At 43.9% G+C, this 22,835-nt stretch overlaps 2 protein-coding genes across 3 annotated transcripts in view; both read right to left on the bottom strand.

Annotated features, from left to right (window-relative positions):
• LOC139424254 (cytochrome P450 3A27-like) overlaps positions 1-17,820 on the bottom strand; it is a 59,535-nt gene extending 41,715 nt beyond the window's left edge. The window contains exons 1-6 of one of the 2 annotated variants that reach the window (XM_071175940.1): positions 17,505-17,820; positions 15,682-15,775; positions 15,218-15,270; positions 6,180-6,279; positions 5,926-6,042; positions 2,732-2,820 (exon numbers count right to left, since the gene is read on the bottom strand). In XM_071175940.1, the coding sequence (XP_071032041.1) occupies positions 2,732-2,820; positions 5,926-6,042; positions 6,180-6,279; positions 15,218-15,270; positions 15,682-15,775; positions 17,505-17,578 (527 nt within the window). In that variant the 5' untranslated portion in view covers positions 17,579-17,820. The remainder of the gene's footprint in view (positions 1-2,731; positions 2,821-5,925; positions 6,043-6,179; positions 6,280-15,217; positions 15,271-15,681; positions 15,776-17,504) is intronic. The other variant, XM_071175939.1, reaches the window with a different exon arrangement.
• The window catches only part of LOC139424253 (cytochrome P450 3A27-like), a 70,542-nt gene that overhangs the window by 21,702 nt on the left and 26,005 nt on the right, over positions 1-22,835 (bottom strand). Inside the window, exon 13 of the mRNA XM_071175937.1 lies at positions 20,855-21,017. Within this exon, the coding sequence (XP_071032038.1) occupies positions 20,892-21,017 (126 nt within the window). The 3' untranslated portion in view covers positions 20,855-20,891. The remainder of the gene's footprint in view (positions 1-20,854; positions 21,018-22,835) is intronic.

The following is a 22,835-nucleotide window of genomic DNA, read 5'->3' as shown; positions in this document are numbered from 1 at the left end:
ACAACCACTGACCACACAACTACTGACCACCAACTACCAACCACACAACTACTGACCACAACTACTGACCACACAACTACTGACCACCAACTACCAACCACACAACTACTGACCACACAACTACTGACCACAACTACTGACCCCCAACTATCAACCACACAACTACTGACCAAAGCTACTGACCACAACCACAAAACTACTGACCACACATCAACTGACCACAACCACACAACTACTGACCACACAACTACTGACCACACAACAACTGACCACAACCACCCAACTACTGACCACAACCACACAACTACTGACCACAACCACACAACTACTGACCACACAACTACTGACCACAAACACACAACTACTGAACACCAACTACCAACCACACAACTATTGACCACAACTACTGACCACACAACTACTGACCACAACTACTGACCATAACTACTGACCACCAACTACCAACCACACAACTACTGACCACAACTACTGACCACAACCACAAACACACAACTACTTACCACACAACTACTGACCACACAACTATTGACACCTACTGGGCACACAACTATTGACCACACCTACTGACCACACAACTATTGACCACACCTACTGACCACACAACTATTGACCAAACCTACTGACCACACAACTATTGACACCTATTGACCACACAACAACTGACCACAACCACACAACTACTGACCACAACCACACAACTACTGACCACAACCACACAACTACTGACCACACAACTACTGACCACAAACACACAACTACTTACCACACAACTACTGACCACACAACTATTGACACCTACTGGGCACACAACTATTGACCACACCTACTATCCACACAACTACTGACCACCAACTACTGACCACACAACTACCGACCACACAACTACCGACCACACATACTGACCACAACCACACAACTACTGACCACAACTACTGACAACACACCTATTGACTACAACCGCTGAACACACACCTACTGACCACAACTACACAACTACTGACCACAACCACACAACTACTGACCACACAACTACTGGCAACAACCACTGACCACAACTACTGACCACACAACTACTGACCACCAACTACTGACCACACAACTACCGACCAAACAACTACTGACCCCACAACTACTGACCGCACAACTACCGACCACACAACTACTGACCACACAACTACTGATCACACAACTACTGACCACACAACCACTGACCACACAACTACTGACCACACAACCACTGACCACACAACTGCTGACCACACAACTACTGACCACACAACTACTGACCACACAACTACTGACCACACAACTACTGACCACACAACCACTGACCACACAACTACTGACCACACAACTACTGACCACACAACTACTGACCACACAACTACTAACCACACAACTACTGACTACAACTACTGACCACACAACTACTGACCACACAACTACTGACAACAACTACTGATCACAACTACACAACTACTGACCACACAACTACTGACCACACAACTACTGACCACACAACTACAGACCACAACTAAATCAAATGAAATGTATTTGTCACATGCGCAGAATACGACAGGTGTAGAACCGTGAAATGCTTACTTACAAGCCCTTAACTGAGAAAGCAATTCAAGAAACAGAGTTAAGAAAACATTTCCTAAATAAACTAACTAAACTGACACCGCCTAGTATATAGGTCCTGGATGGCTTGGCACCAGTGATGTACTAGGCCGTATGCACTGCGCTCTGTAGCTCCTTACTGTCAGATAACGAGCAGTTGCCATACCAGGCGGTGATGCAACCGGTCAGGATGCTCTCGATGGTGCAGCTGTAGAACCTTTTGAGGATCTGGGGACCCATGCCAAATCTTTTCAGTCTCCTTAGGTAAAAAAAGGCGTTGTCATGCCCTCTTCACGACTGTCTTGGTGTGTTTGGACCATGTTAGTTTGTTGGTGATGTGGACGCCAAGGAACTTGAAACTCTCGACACACTTCACTACAGCCCTGTCGATGTGAATGGGGGCGTGTTCAGTCCTCCTTTTCCTGTAGTCCACGATCAGCTACTTTGTCTTGCAAACATTGAGGGAGAGGTTGTTGTCTTGGCACCGCACAGCCAGGTCTCTGACCTCCTCCCTATTGGCTGTCCAGGATCCAGTTGCAGAGGGAGGTGTTTAGTCCCAGGGTTCTTAACTTAGTGATGAGCTTTGTGGGCACTATGGTGTTGAACGTTGAGCTGTAGTCAATGAACAGCATTCTCACGTAGGTGTTCCTTTTGTCCAGGTGGGAAAGGGCAGTGTGGAGTGCAATAAAGATTGCATCATCTGTGGATCAGTTGGGGCGTTATGTGAATTGGAGTGGGTGTAGTGTTTCCGAGATGATGGTGTTGATGTGAGCCACGACCAGCCTTTCAAAACACTTCATGGATACCAACGTGAGTGCTATGGATCTGTTGGTGGTTCAATGACGTCTATATATATATATATGTCTATAGATGTCTATAGATGAAATCTTGGTAGATAGTGTCTACAGCTTATGATGAGGTACTCTACCTCAGGCCAAGAGTGTGCAAAGCTGTTATCAAGGCAATTGGTGGCTGTGTGTGTGTGTGTGTGTGTGTGTGTGTGTGTGTGTGTGTGTGTGTGTGTGTGTGTATTATAATCAAGACTCAGAGTTGTAAGGTGAAAAGCCAGAGGTTAGGAATCAGGACTCACTCCTTCACTTCGATGGTCTGGTCTTTATCTGCTTGCTTCTTCATTCCATTCAGCAGGTTAGCAGAGTGCTGCTTCATGATACCAAACATCTAGAGAGAGAGAGATAGAGAGAGAGAGAGAGTGGGGGAGAGAGAGAGAGAGAGGGGGAGAGAGAGAGAGAGAGAGAGAGAGGGGGGGGTAGAGTTAAAGAGAGGTAGAGAGAGAGGTAGAGGTAGAGAGAGAGAGAGGGGTAGAAAGAGAGAGGTAGAGAGAGACAGAGAGACAGAGAGAGTGGTTAGCAGAGTGCTGCCTAATGATTAGGGTGGAATGGCAATAACCCAGTTACCCAGATTTACGCCAATAACTTTCCCAGGATAAATAACAGAGAGAAACCGGTAACTCCTCCCCTTTCCCAGGATAAATAACAGAGAGAAACCGGTAACTCCTCCCCTTTCCCAGGATAAATAACAGAGAGAAACCGGTAACTCCTCCCCTTTCCCAGGATAAAGAACAGAGCGAAACCGATAACTCCTCCCCTTTACCAGGATAAAGAACAGAGAGAAACCGGTAACTCCTCCCTTTTCCCAGGATAAAGAACAGAGCGAAACCGGTAACTCCTCCCCTTTCCCAGGATAAAGAACAGAGAGAAAGGAATGGAGGAGGAGCCGGTAAGTTATTTGTATGAACAGCATGACATGTCTTTAAAAAAAGCTCTTTAGCATTAAACCATTAAGTCTTCGTGAGGAGAAGTGACCCGCATCTAATTCTAGTCCTATATTATGATTCAATCATGTCATTAGAATGAATAAGGGGTCCTGGGTGGTGCAGCGGTGAAAACACTGCACCGCCTGGTGTTCGATCCCAGGCTGTGTCACAACCGATTGTGACCGTGAACCCCATAGGGATGGCACATAATTGGGCTAGCGCCGTCCAGGACCTTGGCTTACCGTACACTAGCAACTCCTTGTGACAGAGCCGGGCGCCTGCAAGCTGACTCTGGTTGTCAGTCTACTTTGTGCATGACACAAGTAATTGTTCCAACAATTGTTTACAGACAGATTATTTCACTTATAATTCACTGTATCACAATTCCAGTGGGTCAGAAGTTCACATACAATAAGTTGACTGTACCTTTAAACAGCTTTGAAAATTCCAGAAAATTATGTTATGGCTTTAGAAGCTTCTGATAGGCTAATTGACATCATTTGAGTCAAATGGAGTTGTATCTGTGGATGAATTTCAAGGCCTACCTTCAAACTCAGTGCCTCTTTGCTTGACATCATGGGGAAAAACTAAATAAATCAGCCAAGACCTCAGAAAAAAACATTGTAGACCTCCACAAGTCTGGTTTATCCTTGGGAGCAAATCAAAATCAAATCAAATGTATTTATAGAGCCCTTCGTACATCAGCTGATATCTCAAAGTGCTGTACAGAAACCCAGCTTAAAACCCCAAACAGCAAGCTATGCAGGTGTAGAAGCACGGTGGCTAGGAAAAACTCCCTAGAAAGGCCAGAACCTAGGAAGAAACCTAGAGAGGAACCAGGCTATGTGGGGTGGTCAGTCCTCTTCTGGCTGGGCCGGATGGAGATTATAACAGAACATGGCCAAGATGTTCAAATGTTCATAGATGACCAGCAGGGTCAAATAATAATAATCACAGTGGTTGTCGAGGGTGCAACAGGTCAGCACCTCAGGAGTAAATATCAGTTGGCTTTTCATAGCCGATCATTCAGAGTTTCTCTACCGCTCCTGCTGTCTCTGGAGAGTTGAAAACAGCAGGTCTGGGACAGGTAGCACGTCCGGTGAACAAGTCAGGATTCCGTAGCCGCAGGCAGATCAGTTGAAACTGGAGCAGCAGCATGGCCAGGTGGACTGGAGACAGCAAGGAGTAATCAGGCCAGGTAGTCCTGAGGCATTGTCCTAGCAATTTCCAAATGTCTGAAGGTACCACGTTTATCTGTACAAACAATAGCAGCCGTCCTACCGCTCAGGAAGGAGACTCGTTCTGTCTCCTAGAGATAAACGCACTTTGGTGCAAAAAGAGCAAATTAATCCCAGAACAACAGCAAAGGACCTTGTGAAGATGCTGGAGGAAACAGGTACAAAAGTATCTATATCCACAGTAAAACGAGTCCTATATCGACATAATCTGAAAGGCCGCTCAGCAAGGAAGAAGCCACTGCTGCAAAGCTGACATAAAAAAGCCTACGGTTTGCAACTGCACATGGAGAAAAATATTGTACTTTTTGGGAGAAATGTCCTCTGGTCTGATGAAACAAAAATAGAACTGTTTGGCCATAATGGCCATCGTTATGTTTGGAGGAAAAAGGGGGAGGCTTGCAAGCCGAAGAACACCATCCCACCGTGAAGCATGGGGGTGGCAGCATCATGTTGTGAGGGTGCGGGCAAGGAGGCCTACAAACCGGACTCAGTTACACCAGCTCTGTCAGGAGGAATGGGCCAAAATTCACCCAACTTATTGTGGAAAGCTTGTGGAACGCTACCCACAACATTTGACCCATGTTAAACAATTTAAAGGCAATGCTACCAAATACTAATTGAGTGTATGTAAACTTCTGACCCACTGGGAATGTGATGAAAGAAATAAAGCTGAAATAAATCATTCTCTCTACTATTATTCTGACATTTCACATTCTTAAAATTAAGTGGTGATCCTAACTGACCCAAGACAGGGACATTTGGCTCAGTTTAAATGTATTTGTGATGTGATAAAGTTAATTACAAGCTACAATGAGTTTATATAGAATTTATAACAAGCTTTAATGAGCTGAAGAGTTTATAACAAGTTATGAGTTTATAACAAGCTATGATGAGTTTATAACAAGCTATAATGAGTTTATATAGCGTTTATAACAAGTTATGAGTTTATAACAAGCTATAATGAGTTTATAACAAGCTACAATGAGTTGAAGAGTTTATAACAAGTTCTGAGTTTATAACAAGCTATAATGAGTTTATATAGAGTTTATAACAAGCTATAATAAGTTAATGAAGAATTATAACAAGCTATAGAGTTTATTAAGAGTTTATAACAAGCTATAATGAGTTAATAAAGAGTTTATAACAAGCTATAATGAGTTAATGAAGAGTTATAACAAGCTATAATGAGTTTTTAAAGAGTTTATAACAAGCTATAATGAGTTTACAACAAGTTGATAAAACAGAAAGGTAGAGATGGAGGGATGGTTCTACCTCTTTCAGTCGTCCAGAGGTAAAGGAAGGTGAGAGGACACTGCGGATCCGTCTCCATGTATCGTCCTCGGCAACGGACACCGCGTCAAACATCTCCCCATTCAGAAATGCAAAGTTCTAAAACATGGAGGACAGTTGTATTAATCAGGGTTATTATTATTCAGTTTATGTTTGTGTGTGTGTGTGTGTGTGTGTGTGTGTGTGTGTGTGTGTGCGTGTGTGCGTGTGCGTGTGCGTGTGTGTGTGTGTCTCACCCTGCGGTTGGTGAAGATGTTGTAACACTCTTTAATCAGGACGGTCTTGATTATGCTTTTGTCCATGATACACAGAACAGGCTGCCTCCCATCATAGATCCTTCACAGAGGTTAGTTTGAAAATGTATTAGAAACAGGCTGAAAATGGATTGGAAATAGGCTGCAAGGGGATTGGAAACAGGATTGAAAGGTATAAGAAACAGGCTGAAAAGGGATTGGAAACTGGTATGGAAAGGTATTAGAAACAGTCTAAGGGGATTGGAAACAGGATGAGAAGGGGATTGGAAACAGGCTGAGAAGGGGATTGGAAACAGGCTGAGAAGGGGATTGGAAACAGGCTGAGAAGGGGATTGGAAACAGGCTGAGAAGGAATTGGAAACAGTCTGAGAAGGAATTGGAAACAGTCTGAGAAGGAATTGGAAACAGGCTGAGAAGGGGATTGGAAACAGGCTGAAAGGGGATTGGAAACAGTCTGAGAAGGGATTGGAAACAGTCTGAAAAGGGATTGGAAACAGGCTGCATCAAAACAGAATCATGTTGAAGTAAATTCCCCTGACAACTATTATACTTAGTTTCAGATACTCTATTTTCCTTCTGTAAGTTTAAAGAGATTCTTCTAAACTTTTGAATACTTTTTTTCCTGAAAGTAGAGCTCACTATCCAAATGTGGTCCCTGGAAAATTGCGTACTACGTCACATGTAGATTTGTGCACCCACGTCATTACTCTCCCTCTGCTCTGCTGTGGGCGCAGGATGAGCCTCTTGCTAGCCGTCAATCACATGGCGAGGGACTGTAGCTCATTTGTTGAACTTGAATTGCTCGGGGGGCTGGACCACGTGGGGGGAAATGTAGGGAAAATGGCGCAGCACAAGTTCCAGAGAAAGTGTCACTTTCAAACTAGGGATTTCCGTGGCTAATTGAGGTAAGATATGAATTCTGCATGTATGAACTACACATTGACATATAGTGTTTTAACTGATATTCAATTGTGTTTATGAATTATTTAGTGATTAAAAGTTATCATTCTGTTATACCCCCCCCCAAGCCTTTTATTTCCATTTGCTGTAACCAGCCCCCCCCCCCCCCCACACTGAGCACCGACGGACGTGGAAATACAGTATAGCAGGCAGAGCACACTAGAGTACTGTTTACTTTACTGCACTCTACTTTACTGCAGTTGACTCTATTTTACTGCACTTTACTCTACTTTACTCTACTTTACTGCACTCTACTCTACTTTACTGCACTTTACTGTACTTTACTGTGGAGTAGAAGCAGAAGATTTTGTTGTTTAGCTATCTGTAAGAGGCTTCCAGGAGCATCTGGATACGCAGCCACTTCCTGAATGTTAAAGTCAACAAAATAAAAGCACGTTCCAATGGCAGATTGAGCCTTTAACATTTGTTTTATACAGTACTGAACAACATATTCAAGTGTAGGACTTCAGTTGAAGAACTCTTCAAAACGACACATTAGTTCAACAACTTCAGTGTTTGTGCCCCTGTTTTTTAAAGACGGTTCTCACTGTAGCTGCTTTTACCAATGCTGGGGTATTTACACTAGAGTTGCCGTTGCCGCCTGCTATAGACCACCCTCTGCCCCCAGCTGTGCTCTGGACACCATATGTGAACTGATTGCCCCCCATCTATCTTCAGAGCTCGTGCTGCTAGGCGACCTAAACTGGAACATGCTTAACACCCCAGCCATCCTACAATCTAAACTTGATGCCCTCAATCTCACACAAATTATCAATGAACCTACCAGGTACCTCCCCAAAGCCTTAAACATGGGCACCCTCATAGATATCATCCTAACCAACTTCCCCTCTAAATACACCTCTGCTGTCTTCAACCAAGATCTCAGCGATCACTGCCTCATTGCCTGCATCCGTAATGGGTCAGCGGTCAAACGACCTCCTCTCATCACTGTAAAACGCTCCCTGAAACACTTCAGCGAGCAGGCCTTTCTAATCGACCTGGCCGGGGTATCCTGGAAGGATATTGACCTCATCCCGTCAGTAGAGGATGCCTGGATATTTAAAAAAAATGCCTTCCTAACCATCTTAAATAAACATGCCCCATTCAAGAAATTTAGAACCAGGAACAGATATAGCCCTTGGTTCTCCCCAGACCTGACTGCCCTTAACCAACACAAAAACATCCTATGGCGTTCTGCATTAGCATCGAACAGCCCCCGTGATATGCAGCTGTTCAGGGAAGCTAGAAACCATTATACACAGGCAGTTAGAAAAGCCAAGGCTAGCTTTTTCAAGCAGAAATTTGCTTCTTGCAACACTAACTCAAAAAAGTTCTGGGACACTGTAAAGTCCATGGAGAATAAGAACACCTCCTCCCAGCTGCCCACTGCACTGAAGATAGGAAACACTGTCACCACTGATAAATCCACCATAATTGAAAATTTCAATAAGCATTTTTCTACTGCTGGCCATGCTTTCCACCTGGCTACTCCTACCCCTGTCAACAGCACTGCACCCCCAACAGCAACTCGCCCAAGCCTTCCCCATTTCTCCTTCTCCCAAATCCATTCAGCTGATGTTCTGAAAGAGCTGCAAAATCTGGACCCCTACAAATCAGCCGGGCTAGACAATCTGGACCCTTTCTTTCTAAAATTATCTGCCGAAATTGTTGCCACCCCTATTACTAGCCTGTTCAACCTCTCTTTCGTGTCGTCTGAGATTCCCAAAGATTGGAAAGCAGCTGCGGTCATCCCCCTCTTCAAAGGGGGGGACACTCTTGACCCAAACTGCTACAGACCTATATCTATCCTACCATGCCTTTCTAAGGTCTTCGAAAGCCAAGTCAACAAACAGATTACCGACCATTTTGAATCTCACCATACCTTCTCTGCTATGCAATCTGGTTTCAGAGCTGGTCATGGGTGCACCTCAGCCACGCTCAAGGTCCTAAACGATATCTTAACCGCCATCGATAAGAAACATTACTGTGCAGCCGTATTCATTGATCTGGCCAAGGCTTTCGACTCTGTCAATCACCACATCCTCATCGGCAGACTCAACAGCCTTGGTTTCTCAAATGATTGCCTCGCCTGGTTCACCAACTACTTCTCTGATAGAGTTCAGTGTGTCAAATCGGAGGGTCTGTTGTCCGGACCTCTGGCAGTCTCTATGGGGGTGCCACAGGGTTCAATTCTTGGACCGACTCTCTTCTCTGTATACATCAATGAGGTCGCTCTTGCTGCTGGTGAGTCTCTGATCTGAGGACTTCCGGCGCCGGCAGAGATGGCCGCCTCGCTTCGCGTTCCTAGGAAACTATGCAGTTTTTTGTTTTTTTACGTGTTATTTCTTACATTAGTACCCCAGGTCATCTTAGGTTTCATTACATACAGTCGAGAAGAACTACTGAACATAAGATCAGCATCAACTCACCATCAGTACGACCAAGAATATGTTTTTCGCGACGCGGATCCTGTGTTCTGCCTTACAAACAGGACAACGGAGTGGATCCTATGCAGCGACCCAAAAAAACGACTCCGAAAGAGAGGGAAACGAGGCGGTCTTCTGGTCAGACTCCGGAGACGGGCACAGCGCACACCACTCCCTAGCATTCTTCTTGCCAATGTCCAGTCTCTTGACAACAAGGTTGATGAAATCCGAGCAAGGGTAGCATTCCAGAGGGACATCAGAGACTGTAACGTTCTTTGCTTCACGGAAACGTGGCTTACTGGAGAGACGCAATCCGAAGCGGTGCAGCCAACAGGTTTCTCCACGCATCGCGCAGACAGGAAAAACATCTTTCTGGTAAAAAGAGGGGCGGAGGCGTATGCCTTATGACTAACGTGACATGGTGCGATGAAAGAAACATACAGGAACTCAAATCCTTCTGTTCACCTGATTTAGAATTCCTCACAATCAAATGTAGACCGCATTATCTACCAAGAGAATTCTCTTCGATTATAATCACAGCCGTATATATCCCCCCCCAAGCAGACACATCGATGGCTCTGAACGAACTTTATTTAACTCTCTGCAAACTGGAAACAATTTATCCGGAGGCTGCATTCATTGTAGCTGGGGATTTTAACAAGGCTAATCTGAAAACAAGACTCCCCAAATTTTATCAGCATATCGATTGCGCAACCAGGGGAGGAAAGACCTTGGACCATTGTTACTCTAACTTCCGCGACGCATATAAGGCCCTGCCCCGCCCCCCTTTCGGAAAAGCTGACCACGACTCCATTTTGTTGATCCCTGCCTACAGACAGAAACTAAAACAAGAGGCTCCCACGCTGAGGTCTGTCCAACGCTGGTCCGACCAAGCTGACTCCACACTCCAAGACTGCTTCCATCACGTGGACTGGGAGATGTTTCGTATTGCGTCAGATAACAACATTGACGAATACGCTGATTCGGTGTGCGAGTTCATTAGAACGTGCGTTGAAGATGTCGTTCCCATAGCAACGATTAAAACATTCCCTAACCAGAAACCGTGGATTGATGGCAGCATTCGTGTGAAACTGAAAGCGCGAACCACTGCTTTTAATCAGGGCAAGGTGTCTGGTAACATGACCGAATACAAACAGTGCAGCTATTCCCTCCGCAAGGCTATCAAACAAGCTAAGCGCCAGTACAGAGACAAAGTAGAATCTCAATTCAACGGCTCAGACACAAGAGGCATGTGGCAGGGTCTACAGTCAATCACGGACTACAGGAAGAAACCCAGCCCAGTCACGGACCAGGATGTCTTGCTCCCAGGCAGACTAAATAACTTTTTTGCCCGCTTTGAGGACAATACAGTGCCACTGACACGGCCTGCAACGAAAACATGCGGTCTCTCCTTCACTGCAGCCGAGGTGAGTAAGACATTTAAACGTGTTAACCCTCGCAAGGCTGCAGGCCCAGATGGCATCCCCAGCCGCGCCCTCAGAGCATGCGCAGACCAGCTGGCCGGTGTGTTTACGGACATATTCAATCAATCCCTATACCAGTCTGCTGTTCCCACATGCTTCAAGAGGGCCACCATTGTTCCTGTTCCCAAGAAAGCTAAGGTAACTGAGCTAAATGACTACCGCCCCGTAGCACTCACATCCGTCATCATGAAGTGCTTTGAGAGACTAGTCAAGGACCATATCACCTCCACCCTACCTGACACCCTAGACCCACTCCAATTTGCTTACCGCCCAAATAGGTCCACAGACGATGCAATCTCAACCACACTGCACACTGCCCTAACCCATCTGGACAAGAGGAATACCTATGTGAGAATGCTGTTCATCGACTACAGCTCGGCATTCAACACCATAGTACCCTCCAAGCTCGTCATCAAGCTCGAGACCCTGGGTCTCGACCCCGCCCTGTGCAACTGGGTACTGGACTTCCTGACGGGCCGCCCCCAGGTGGTGAGGGTAGGCAACAACATCTCCTCCCCGCTGATCCTCAACACTGGGGCCCCACAAGGTTGCGTTCTGAGCCCTCTCCTGTACTCCCTGTTCACCCACGACTGCGTGGCCACGCACGCCTCCAACTCAATAATCAAGTTTGCGGACGACACAACAGTGGTAGGCTTGATTACCAACAACGATGAGACGGCCTACAGGGAGGAGGTGAGGGCCCTCGGAGTGTGGTGTCAGGAAAACAACCTCACACTCAACGTCAACAAAACTAAGGAGATGATTGTGGACTTCAGGAAACAGCAGAGGGAACACCCCCCTATCCACATCGATGGAACAGTAGTGGAGAGGGTAGCAAGTTTTAAGTTCCTCGGCATACACATCACAGACAAACTGAATTGGTCCACTCACACAGACAGCATCGTGAAGAAGGCGCAGCAGCGCCTCTTCAACCTCAGGAGGCTAAAGAAATTCGGCTTGTCACCAAAAGCACTCACAAACTTCTACAGATGCACAATCGAGAGCATCCTGGCGGGCTGTATCACCGCCTGGTATGGCAACTGCACCGCCCTCAACCGTAAGGCTCTCCAGAGGGTAGTGAGGTCTGCACAACGCATCACCGGGGGCAAACTACCTGCCCTCCAGGACACCTACACCACCCGATGTCACAGGAAGGCCATAAAGATCATCAAGGACATCAACCACCCGAGCCACTGCCTGTTCACCCCGCTATCATCCAGAAGGCGAGGTCAGTACAGGTGCATCAAAGCTGGGACCGAGAGACTGAAAAACAGCTTCTATCTCAAGGCCATCAGACTGTTAAACAGCCACCACTAACACTGAGTGGCTGCTGCCAACACACTGACACTGACTCAACTCCAGCCACTTTAATAATGGGAATTGATGGGAAATGATGTAAATATATCACTAGCCACTTTAAACAATGCTACCTTATATAAATGTTACTTACCCTACATTATTCATCTCATATGCATACGTATATACTGTACTCTATATCATCGACGGTATCCTTATGTAATACATGTATCACTAGCCACTTTATACTATACTATGCCACTTTGTTTACATACTCATCTCATTTGTACATACTGTACCCGATACCATCTACTGTATCTTGCCTATGCTGCTCTGTACCATCACTCATTCATATATCCTTATGTACATATTCTTTATCCCCTTACACTGTGTACAAGACAGTAGTTTTGGAATTGTTAGTTAGATTACTTGTTATTACTGCATTGTCGGAACTAGAAGCACAAGCATTTCGCTACACTCGCATTAACATCTGCTAACCATGTGTATGTGACAAATAAAATTTGATTTGATTTGATTTGAAGTATCTGCTAGGTAAAGCCCCACCTTATCTCAGCTACCTGGCCACCATAGCAGCACCCACTCGTAGCACACGCTCCAGCAGGTATATCTCACTGGTCACCCCCAAAGCCAATTCCTCCTTTGGTCTACTTTCCTCCCAGTTCTCTGCTGCCCATGACTGGAACGAACTGCAAAAATCTCTGAAGCTGGAGACTCATATCTCCCTCACTAGCTTTAAGCACCAGCTGTCAGAGCAGCTCACAGATCACTGCACCTGTACATAGCCCATCTGTAAACAACCCATCTATCTACCTACCTCATCCCCATACTGTATGTATTTATTTATTTAGTTATTTATCTAGCTCCTTTGCACCCCAGTATCTCTACTTGCACATTCATGTTCTGCCTATCTACCATTCCAGTGTTTAATTGCTATATTGTAATTACTTCGCCACCATGGCCTATTTATTTCCTTAACTTACCTCATTTGCACTCACTGTATATAGACTTTTTGTTTTCTTTTGTTCTACTGTATTATTGACTGTATGTTTTGTTTACTCCATGTGTAACTCTGTGTTGTTGTATGTGTCGAATTGCTACGCTTTATCTCGGCCAGGTTGCAAGTGAGAACTTGTTCTCAACTAGCCTACCTGGTTAAATAAAGGTGAAAAAAATACACCATAATGACATCACAATACCCCATAATGACATCACAATACCCTATAACAACATCACAATACCCTATAACAACATCACAATACCCCATAACAACATCACAATACCCCATAACAACATCACAATACCCCATAACGAGAAACCGAAAACAGAAATACCCATCTGTGGTAAATTCCATTCATTGCACATGATTTGGAAAGGCACACACCTGTCTATATAAAGGTCCACAGTTGACAGTGCATGTCAGAGCAAAAACCAAGCCATGAGGTCGAAATAATTGTCAATAGAGCTCTGAGACAGGATTGTGTTGAGCCACAGATCTGGGAAACATTTCTGTAGCATTGAAGGTCCCCCAAAACACAGTGGCCTCCATCATTCTTTAATCAAAGAACCACCAAGACTCTTCCTAGAGCTGGCCGCCTGTCCAAACTGAACAATCGGGGGAAAAGGGCCTGGGTCAATGCAATAAAGCACATAACGGACCGCATAACATACAAACAATTACTCACAAACAAACATGGGGCAACAGAGGGTTAAATAATGAACAAGTAATTGGGGAATTGAAACCAGGTGTAAAAAAGACAAAGACAAAACAAATGGAAAATGAAAAGTAGATCGGCGATGGCTCGAAGACCAGTGATGTCAACAAGGAGAGGGACCAACTTCGGCGGAAGTCGTGACACTCAGACCATGAGAAACATGATTCTCTGGTCTGATGATGAAACCAAGATTAAACTCTTTGGCCTAATGAAAAGTGTCACGTCTGGAGGAAACCTGGCATCAACCCTACAGTGAAGCATGGTGGTGGCAGCATCAGCAGCAGCTGTGGGGAGGTTTTTCAGCGGCAGGGACTGGGAGACTAGTCAGGATCGAGGGAAAGATGAACGGAGAAAAGTACTGAGATTCTTGACGAAAACCTGCTTAAGAGCGCTCAGGATCTCAGACTGGAGTGAAGGTTCACCTTCCAACAGGACAACAATCCTAAGCACACAGACAAGACAACACAGGAGTGGCTTTGGAACAGTTCTCTGAATGTCATCAAGTGGCCCAGCCAGAGAGCGGATCTGCAGAGAAGAATTGGAGAAACTCCCCAAATATCGGTGTGCCAAGCTAGTAGCATCATCCCCAAGAAGACGCGAGGCTGCCAAAAGTGCTTCAGCAAAGTACTGAGTAAAGGGACTGAATACTTACGTAAATGTGATATTTAATTTGTTTTGTTTTTATACATTTGCAAAACTTAAAAAAAAAAACAGGTTTTGCTTTGTCATTATGGGGTATTGTGATGTCATTATGGGGTATTGTGATGTCATAATGGGGTATTGTGTGAGTAGATCGATGAGGGAAAAAACAATTGAATCCATTTTAGAATGAGGCTGTAATGTAACAAAATGTGGAAAAAAGTGAAGGGGTCTGGATACACCTACAATCCTACATGATACACAGAACAGACTTCCTCCCATCATAGATCCTTCACAGAGGAGAAACACAGACACACATTTAACCGCCTCATATAAAACTACAAAGAAAACATTAGTCGGGTTGTTGTTGATATTATCACTACCATTCCTCATGGTCACATGACAGCTCCAGCAGGTGATGAATTGAAAAAGCATAGTACAGTTGTAAGTCATCCTAGTACGGAACAGCCAACTGAACTCACCCCCAGATTCTCCCGTACTTCTGAAAGCACTCTGTGTCAAAGTTAGTGAAGCCCTGCAGAGAGACAGAGAGAGAGAGAGGGAGAGAGTGAATGATAGGAAGAGAGAGAGAGAGAGAGAGAGAGAGAGAGAGAGATGGAGGAAGAGAGAGAGAGAGAGGAAGATGGAATGAGAGCGAGCGAGAAAAAAAAACATGCCCTAGGAGGTCACGTAAGTGTGTCCTACAGCTGAACAGAGAACACACCTGAAATAGGTGAGGGTTGAGGAGGGTTTGTTATTTTATATGGTCCCCAGGGTCAATAATACAACTTCTAGACTGATCAAGTCTCATATAACCTTTCATTTATCTATTGTTAAAACAACCGGCTAGTCCTCTTTTTCCTTCTCAATGCATTGTTTTACATGGGGGGAAATAACACTGTTGTTTAAAATATGAGAGAGATGTTTATTCTGAATGGGTACTAACCTTTCTATACTCCAACATTGTGCCAAAGTAAGGTAGGGGTTTGGGACCAGGGATACCCATCTTAGTGAATACACCATAGGGCCAGTACCCATACCTGTACACACACACAAACACACACACACACACACACACACACACACACACACACACACACACACACACACACACACACACACACACACACACACACACACACACACACACACACACACACACACACACAGTAAATAGTAATATGTTGTAGAGAAGTGATATTAAGTATAGAATCCCTGTATATAACCATGTTATTCTGTATCTAGCCATGTTATTCTGTATATTACCATGTTATTCTGTATCTAGCCATGTTATTCTGTACATAACAATACTATTCTGTATATAGTCATGTTATTCTGTATATAGCCATGTTATTCTGTATATAGTCATGCTATTCTGTATATAACCATGTTATTCTGTATATAGCCATGTTATTCTGTATATAGCCATGTTATTCTGTACATAACCATGTTGTTCTGTATATAGCCATGTTTTTCTCTATAAAACTATTGTGTATATATCCATGTTATTCTGCAAATAACCATGTTATCATTGTGTCACACCCTGATCTGTTTCACCTGTCCTTGTAATTTCCCCCACCTCCCTCCAGGTGTTGCTTGTTTTCCCCAGTGTATTTATCCCTGTGTTTCCTGTCTCTCTGTACCAGTGTATTTATCCCTGTCTTTCCTGTCTCTCTGTGCCAGTTCGTCTTGTATGTCCAAGTCAACCAGCGTTTTTTTTCCTATTCTCCTGCTTTTGCTCTTTCTCCTTTTTCTAGTCCTCCTGATTTTGACCCATGCCTGTTTCTGGACTCTGTACCCGCCTGCCTGACCATTCTGCCTGCCTTGACCTCGAGCCTGTCTGCCACTCTGTACCTCCGGGACTCTGATCTAGTTTTGACCTTTTGCCTGTCCACGACCATTCACTTGCCTTCTCCTTTTGGATGATTAAACATCTAAGACTCCTACCATCTTCCTCCTGTGACCCCATCTAGGTCTCTTCTTGAGTTATGATACATTGTTGGAAAATGACCCGTAAGTAAGCATTTCACTATTAGTCTACACCGGTTAACATTGAGCCCTTTTCCAGAACATGTGTGGCCATGATACATTTCAGGAAGGTCTGCAAGATAAGTGCCCTCTTTATGTGGGTTTGGGTCATCAGACACCATTAGACATGCACCTGTCTGGGGAGTGGACATGGCTGTTTATTTTGGTAGCAGTGGTATGGTCTAATATATACTGTTGCTATGGTTACACCTCTTGGGATTTTACCAGAACATGAGTGTTCCTTTCAGAGGAGTTAGCAGGATGACATGTACTGGTTATTTCTATGGACTGTTGCTATGGTTACACCTCTTGGGATTTTACCAGAACATGAGTGTTCCTTTCAGAGGAGTTAGCAGGATGACATGTACTGGTTATTTATATGGACTGTTGCTATGTTCCTACATTCACCTGTCCTAGTCGAGAACACGTCTGTATTGTTGAACTATTGCTGTGGCTCTAAAGTTTCCAAGCCTTAAAGTGAAACCAAACGAAACTTAGTGCAAGGCAATAAGATAACGGTGGTTAAATGCCAGAGGTGACGAGTCATTGAGAGGAGTTACTATGGGTGTCACGTAAGGAGGACAGCTGTATAAGAAGTGTTTGCCAAGACTGGAAAAGTTGTTGTTTTCACGAACCAGCTCGGCTTTTATTTTATTTGTGAAATATTATTGACTGATTATTTCCACGAGATAAACTATGATGCCTGTGACAAATAACATTTGATTTGATGTAAGTCCTTACACTACAATGAGGGTGATGAGGAGGGCCAGGAGGGTCCAGGTCTCAGCGGAGAAGTATGGCAGAAAACTCATCATCTTTCCTCCGGTTCGGCTCCCTGCTGCTTCTGAAAACAAAGGCTCCGTTTTCTCTCAGGCTCGTTCGAATTCACTTCTCCGATGGTCTGACAGATTTTGAGTTGGGTCTGCCTGGTTCTAGTGTGGTTCTTCTGTGACGCGGCAGATCTCGAATACCGACCGCTGCTCTTCTCCGTACTCTGTTTGAGACCGTGCAGGTTACAAGTTGTTATTGTATCCCTTCGGAAAAGCACCTGTGTGATGCTAGCTAGAATAAGGATGAGCCACAATGGAATTTGCAGTTCGCCTTCAAAATAAGGGTCCAATATTGAAACGGATGCAAAAATATTCAAATGGTGGATATAATGCCATATTTGGATTAGATAATGCTAAACAAGGTTGGAATGTTGTTATATGAATTAAAACAAAGACAGTAAGTAGTTCATTTGACACATAAAAAATAGTTGAAGTCCCACTGTGGCTGTATCAGAATTGCATTGGGGCAGACTTCTATTGCACTGTACAGCGTTACCTCTGGATCTTGGGTCCATGAAATGTGAAGAGATTACACAAATAATTATGTCATAGCTCTTATTGCAGGACTAAATGTGGGAAATCCCCTCACAAGTACATAGGTAAGGCTGTACATTAAATCCATAAGGCTGGTACGATATGTCATGAACCCAAGATCCATAAGGCTGGTACGATATGTCATGAACCCAGATCCATAAGGCTGGTACCCCCTGCCATGAACCCAGACCCATAAGGCTGGTACGATATGTCATGAACCCAGACCCATAAGGCTTGTACGATATGTCATGAACCCAGGATCCATAAGGCTGGTACGATATGTCATGAACCCAAGATCCATAAGGCTGGTACGATATGTCATGAACCCAGACCCATAAGGCTGGTACGATATGTCATGAACCCAGACCCAAAAGGCTGGTACGATATGTCATGAACCCAGACCCATAAGGCTGGTACGATATGTCATGAACCCAGGATCGATAAGGCTGGTACGATATGTCATGAACCCAAGATCCATAAGGCTGGTACCGCCTGTCATGAACCCAAGATCCATAAGGCTGGTACGATATGTCATGAACCCAGGATCCATAAGGCTGGTACGATATGTCATGAACCCAGGATCCATAAGGCTGGTACGATATGTCATGAACCCAAGACCCATAAGGCTGGTACGATATGTCATGAACCCAGACCCATAAGGCTGGTACGATATGTCATGAACCCAGACCCATAAGGCTGGTACGATATGTCATGAACCCAGACCCATAAGGCTGGTACGATATGTCATGAACCCAGGATCCATAAGGCTGGTACCCCCTGTCATGAACCCAAGACCCATAAGGCTGGTACGATATGTCATGAACCCAGGATCCATAAGGCTGGTACGATATGTCATGAACCCAGACCCATAAGGCTGGTACGATATGTCATGAACCCAGACCCATAAGGCTGGTACGATATGTCATGAACCCAGACCCATAAGGCTGGTACGATATGTCATGAACCCAGGATCCATAAGGCTGCATGTTGAAGGTATTTTGCATTCCTGAATACTAAACATCCACAGAGCAATTTTAACAGATTTTATTTGGTGTCAAATGAACTACTTATTGTCTTTTTTTGAATGTATTATATATGTTTAGCAACATAAAGTCCCTCCAGGATTGTTGCATGATTCCACAATTTATTTCCATTTGCATCCGATTCAATGGGTAACTTTTATTTTGAAAACCGAACCACCGATTCTACTATTGTTGCTCAGGCAAATGTTGTTCACGACACACACACAATAAGGAAATTAGAGGGAGACTGTGTGAGAGGTGAAAAGCGAAGCAGGGAGGGATGGTGAATGATTCACAGAGAGAGCAGGGGCAGATTCATTACGGAAACAGTTTAACATTTAAGAACTAAAAGGTCACTAAGAGAAAAATTAGAGTTTCTACTGGGATAAATTCAGGTTTGTCTCTCCATGTTTCGTTACGTTTGCTTCCGTTTAAAGTCAAACTATTTCCACAATAGTTTCATGTGAAACCACACTGTTATTCTAATAATTAGTGTTATTTAGTATAGTAGAAGTTCGTCTTAAGGATCCTAAATAAGGCCATAGATTACTTTAAAAAATGTAATAAACTAGATGGCACTAGGAGTATGATGTAAGATGCGATCCTGGTGTTCCAATGAGCTGCAAGATTATCTCTGAATCAAAATGTTTTTCTTATTTACAAGAGCTGGAAAATGTGGACAGTGGATTAATAGTTTGTAATGGGACCTGGGCTGTGTATTTACATCCAACGGCCACACAGGGGCGGTATTGGGATCTGAAAAGAAACGTGTGTGGATGACCAAGTCGTAACACTACAATTAGGCCTAGCTGAATGAAATTATAAATACAGTATGTCTTGATAAATAACACAAATCAATCTATATTGATTGTTCTCATGTATATTTGTGTGTGTTTGTGTCTTAAGTTTTGTCTTATGAATAAATACACAGTCGACCTTGTTCATTAGTGTGATGATTTTATTGGTTTGTGATGATTAAAGTTAAAACCAAGCAGCTGCAGGGATCATCTCAACAGACAGTAAAGATTATATTTTGGAATGACTGGACAGCAGAACACCCAGAGGAACAGAATGAGAGTACAGTTTTAGAGAACACCAGCTAGAGTTCTACATTCTAGGAGAATTCCAGCCACCAGCCAGTAGTGTGCAGGATCCAGACATGACATCATGCCATGGATTTAATACCTCCTGGTGTCTAACTTTAACAAGACATGTACCTCTAATGCATCCATAGTATTACTATCTCTCTTTTATCTGGTGGAAATGGGTTTCTGAGTTCTACTCAAACCAAGCATGAGACTGAGACCAGGATTCAATCCCAGCGCTTTGTCAGCTATGTGCCATTTTAAAGGTCATTTCTGATTGAACTGACATATGCAACATTTATCATGAATGCAGTTCTTATTATCATATTATATTAAGTAGCCTATTGAATCCCAGCCTGAATATTCAGTAGCCTATAGCAGGGTCAGGATAAGGACTGAATATTCAGTAGCCGATCGACAGACAGACAGATAGATAGATAGATAGACAGATAGATAGATAGATAAATAGAAAATTTGGCAGCACGTCCAACCGGCCTCACAACGACAGACCACATGTAACCACACCAGCTCAGGATCATTAGCGGGGTGAGGGGGCATGCGGAGAAGTATTTATGTCTGTAGTAAAGCCCTTTTGTGTGTGGGGAGAGAGAGAGAGAGAGGGAGGGGTACTACAGGGTAGAGTGCTACTGCATTCGGTCATGTTGTTGGACTTGTCAGAGACGTGGCGGTGGTATTGCTAAGGGTGTTGCTACGGGACTCCAGCCTCAGTTTGATTGGTCGTTTTGGCATCAGCAAACCCTGCTTGTCCATCTCCAATGGGATCTATAGAGAAAAACAGAACAGAACATAACCCTGGTTGTACATCTCCAACAGGATCTATAGAGAATAACAGACCATGTAAAACCAGATGCTGACCATGTTAAACAGGTGCTGACTATGTTAAAACAGGTGGTGACCATGTTAAAACAGGTCCATGTTAAAACAGGAGCTGACCATGTTAAAACAGGCGGTGACCATGTTAAAACAGGAGCTGACCATGTTAAAACAGGTTGTGACCATGTTAAAATAGGTGGTGACCATCTTAAAACAGGTGGTGACCATCTTTAAACAGGTGGTGACCATGTTAAAAGAGTGGTGACCATGTTAAAACAGGTGGTGACCATGTTAAAACAGGTCCATGTTAAAACAGGTGCTGACCATGTTAAAACAGGAGGTGATCATGTTAAAACAGGTCCATGTTAAAACAGGTGGTGACCATGTTAAAACAGTTGATGACCATGTTAAAAGGGGTGGTGACCATGTTAAAACAGGTGGTGATCATGTTAAAACAGGTCCATGTTACAACAAGTGGTGACCATATTAAAACAGGTACTGACCATGTTAAAACAGGTGGTGACCATGTTAAAACAGGTGCTGACCATGTTAAAACAGGTGGTGACCATGTTAAAACAGGTGGTGACCATGTTAAAACAGGTGGTGACCATGTTAAAAAAGATGGTGACCATGTTTAAACGCTCAATGACCATGTTAAACAGGTTCTGACCATGTTAAAACAGGCAGTGACCATGTTAAAACAGGAGCTGAACATGTTAAACAAGCATTGACCATGTTAAACAAGCAGTGACCATGTTAAAACAGGTTGTGACCATGTTAAACAGGTTGTGACCATGTTAAAACAGGTCCATGTTAAAACAGGTTGTGACCATGTTAAACAGGTGGTGATCATGTTAAAACAGGTCCATGTTACAACAAGTGGTGACCATGTTAAAACAGGTGCTGACCATGTTAAAACAGGTGGTGACCATGTTAAAACAGGTGCTGACCATGTTAAAACAGGTGGTGACCATGTTAAAACAGGTGGTGACCATGTTAAAAAAGATGGTGACCATGTTTAAACGCTCAATGACCATGTTAAACAGGTTCTGACCATGTTAAAAGAGGCAGTGACCATGTTAAAACAGGAACTGAACATGTTAAACAAGCATTGACCATGTTAAACAAGCAGCGACCCTGTTAAAACAGGTGGTGACCATCTTAAAACAGGAGCTGACCATGTTAAAACAGGTGGTGACAATGTTAAAACAGGAGCTGACCATGTTAAAACAGGTTGTGACCATGTTAAAACAGGTTGTGACCATGTTAAAACAGGTGGTGACCATCTTAAAACAGGTGGTGACCGTGTTAAAACAGGTGGTGACCATGTTAAAACAGTTGATGACCATGTTAACAGGGGTGGTGACCATGTTAAAACAGGTCCATGTTAAAACAGGTGGTGACCATGTTAAAACAGTTGATAACCATGTTAACAGGGGTGGTGACCATGTTAAAACAGGTGGTGACCATGTTAAAACAGGTCCATGTTAAAACAGGCGGTGACCATGTTAAAACAGTTGATGACCATGTTAAAAGGGGTGGTGACCATGTTAAAACAGGTGTTGACCATGTTAAAACAGGTTATGACCATGGTAAAACAGGTGCTGACCATGTTAAAACAGGTGGTGACCATGTTAAAACAGGTGGTGACCATGTTAAAACAGGTGCTGACCATGTTAAAACAGGCAGTGACCATGTTAAAACAGGAGCTGACCATGTTAAACAAGCATTGACCATGTTAAACAAGCATTGACCATGTTAAACAAG

This window comes from Oncorhynchus clarkii, chromosome 13 (assembly GCF_045791955.1).
Source record: "Oncorhynchus clarkii lewisi isolate Uvic-CL-2024 chromosome 13, UVic_Ocla_1.0, whole genome shotgun sequence".
NCBI classification, from domain to species: domain Eukaryota; kingdom Metazoa; phylum Chordata; class Actinopteri; order Salmoniformes; family Salmonidae; genus Oncorhynchus; species Oncorhynchus clarkii.
Note: the sequence above shows the minus strand (reverse complement) of the source record. Positions and strands in the feature narration are given on the sequence as shown.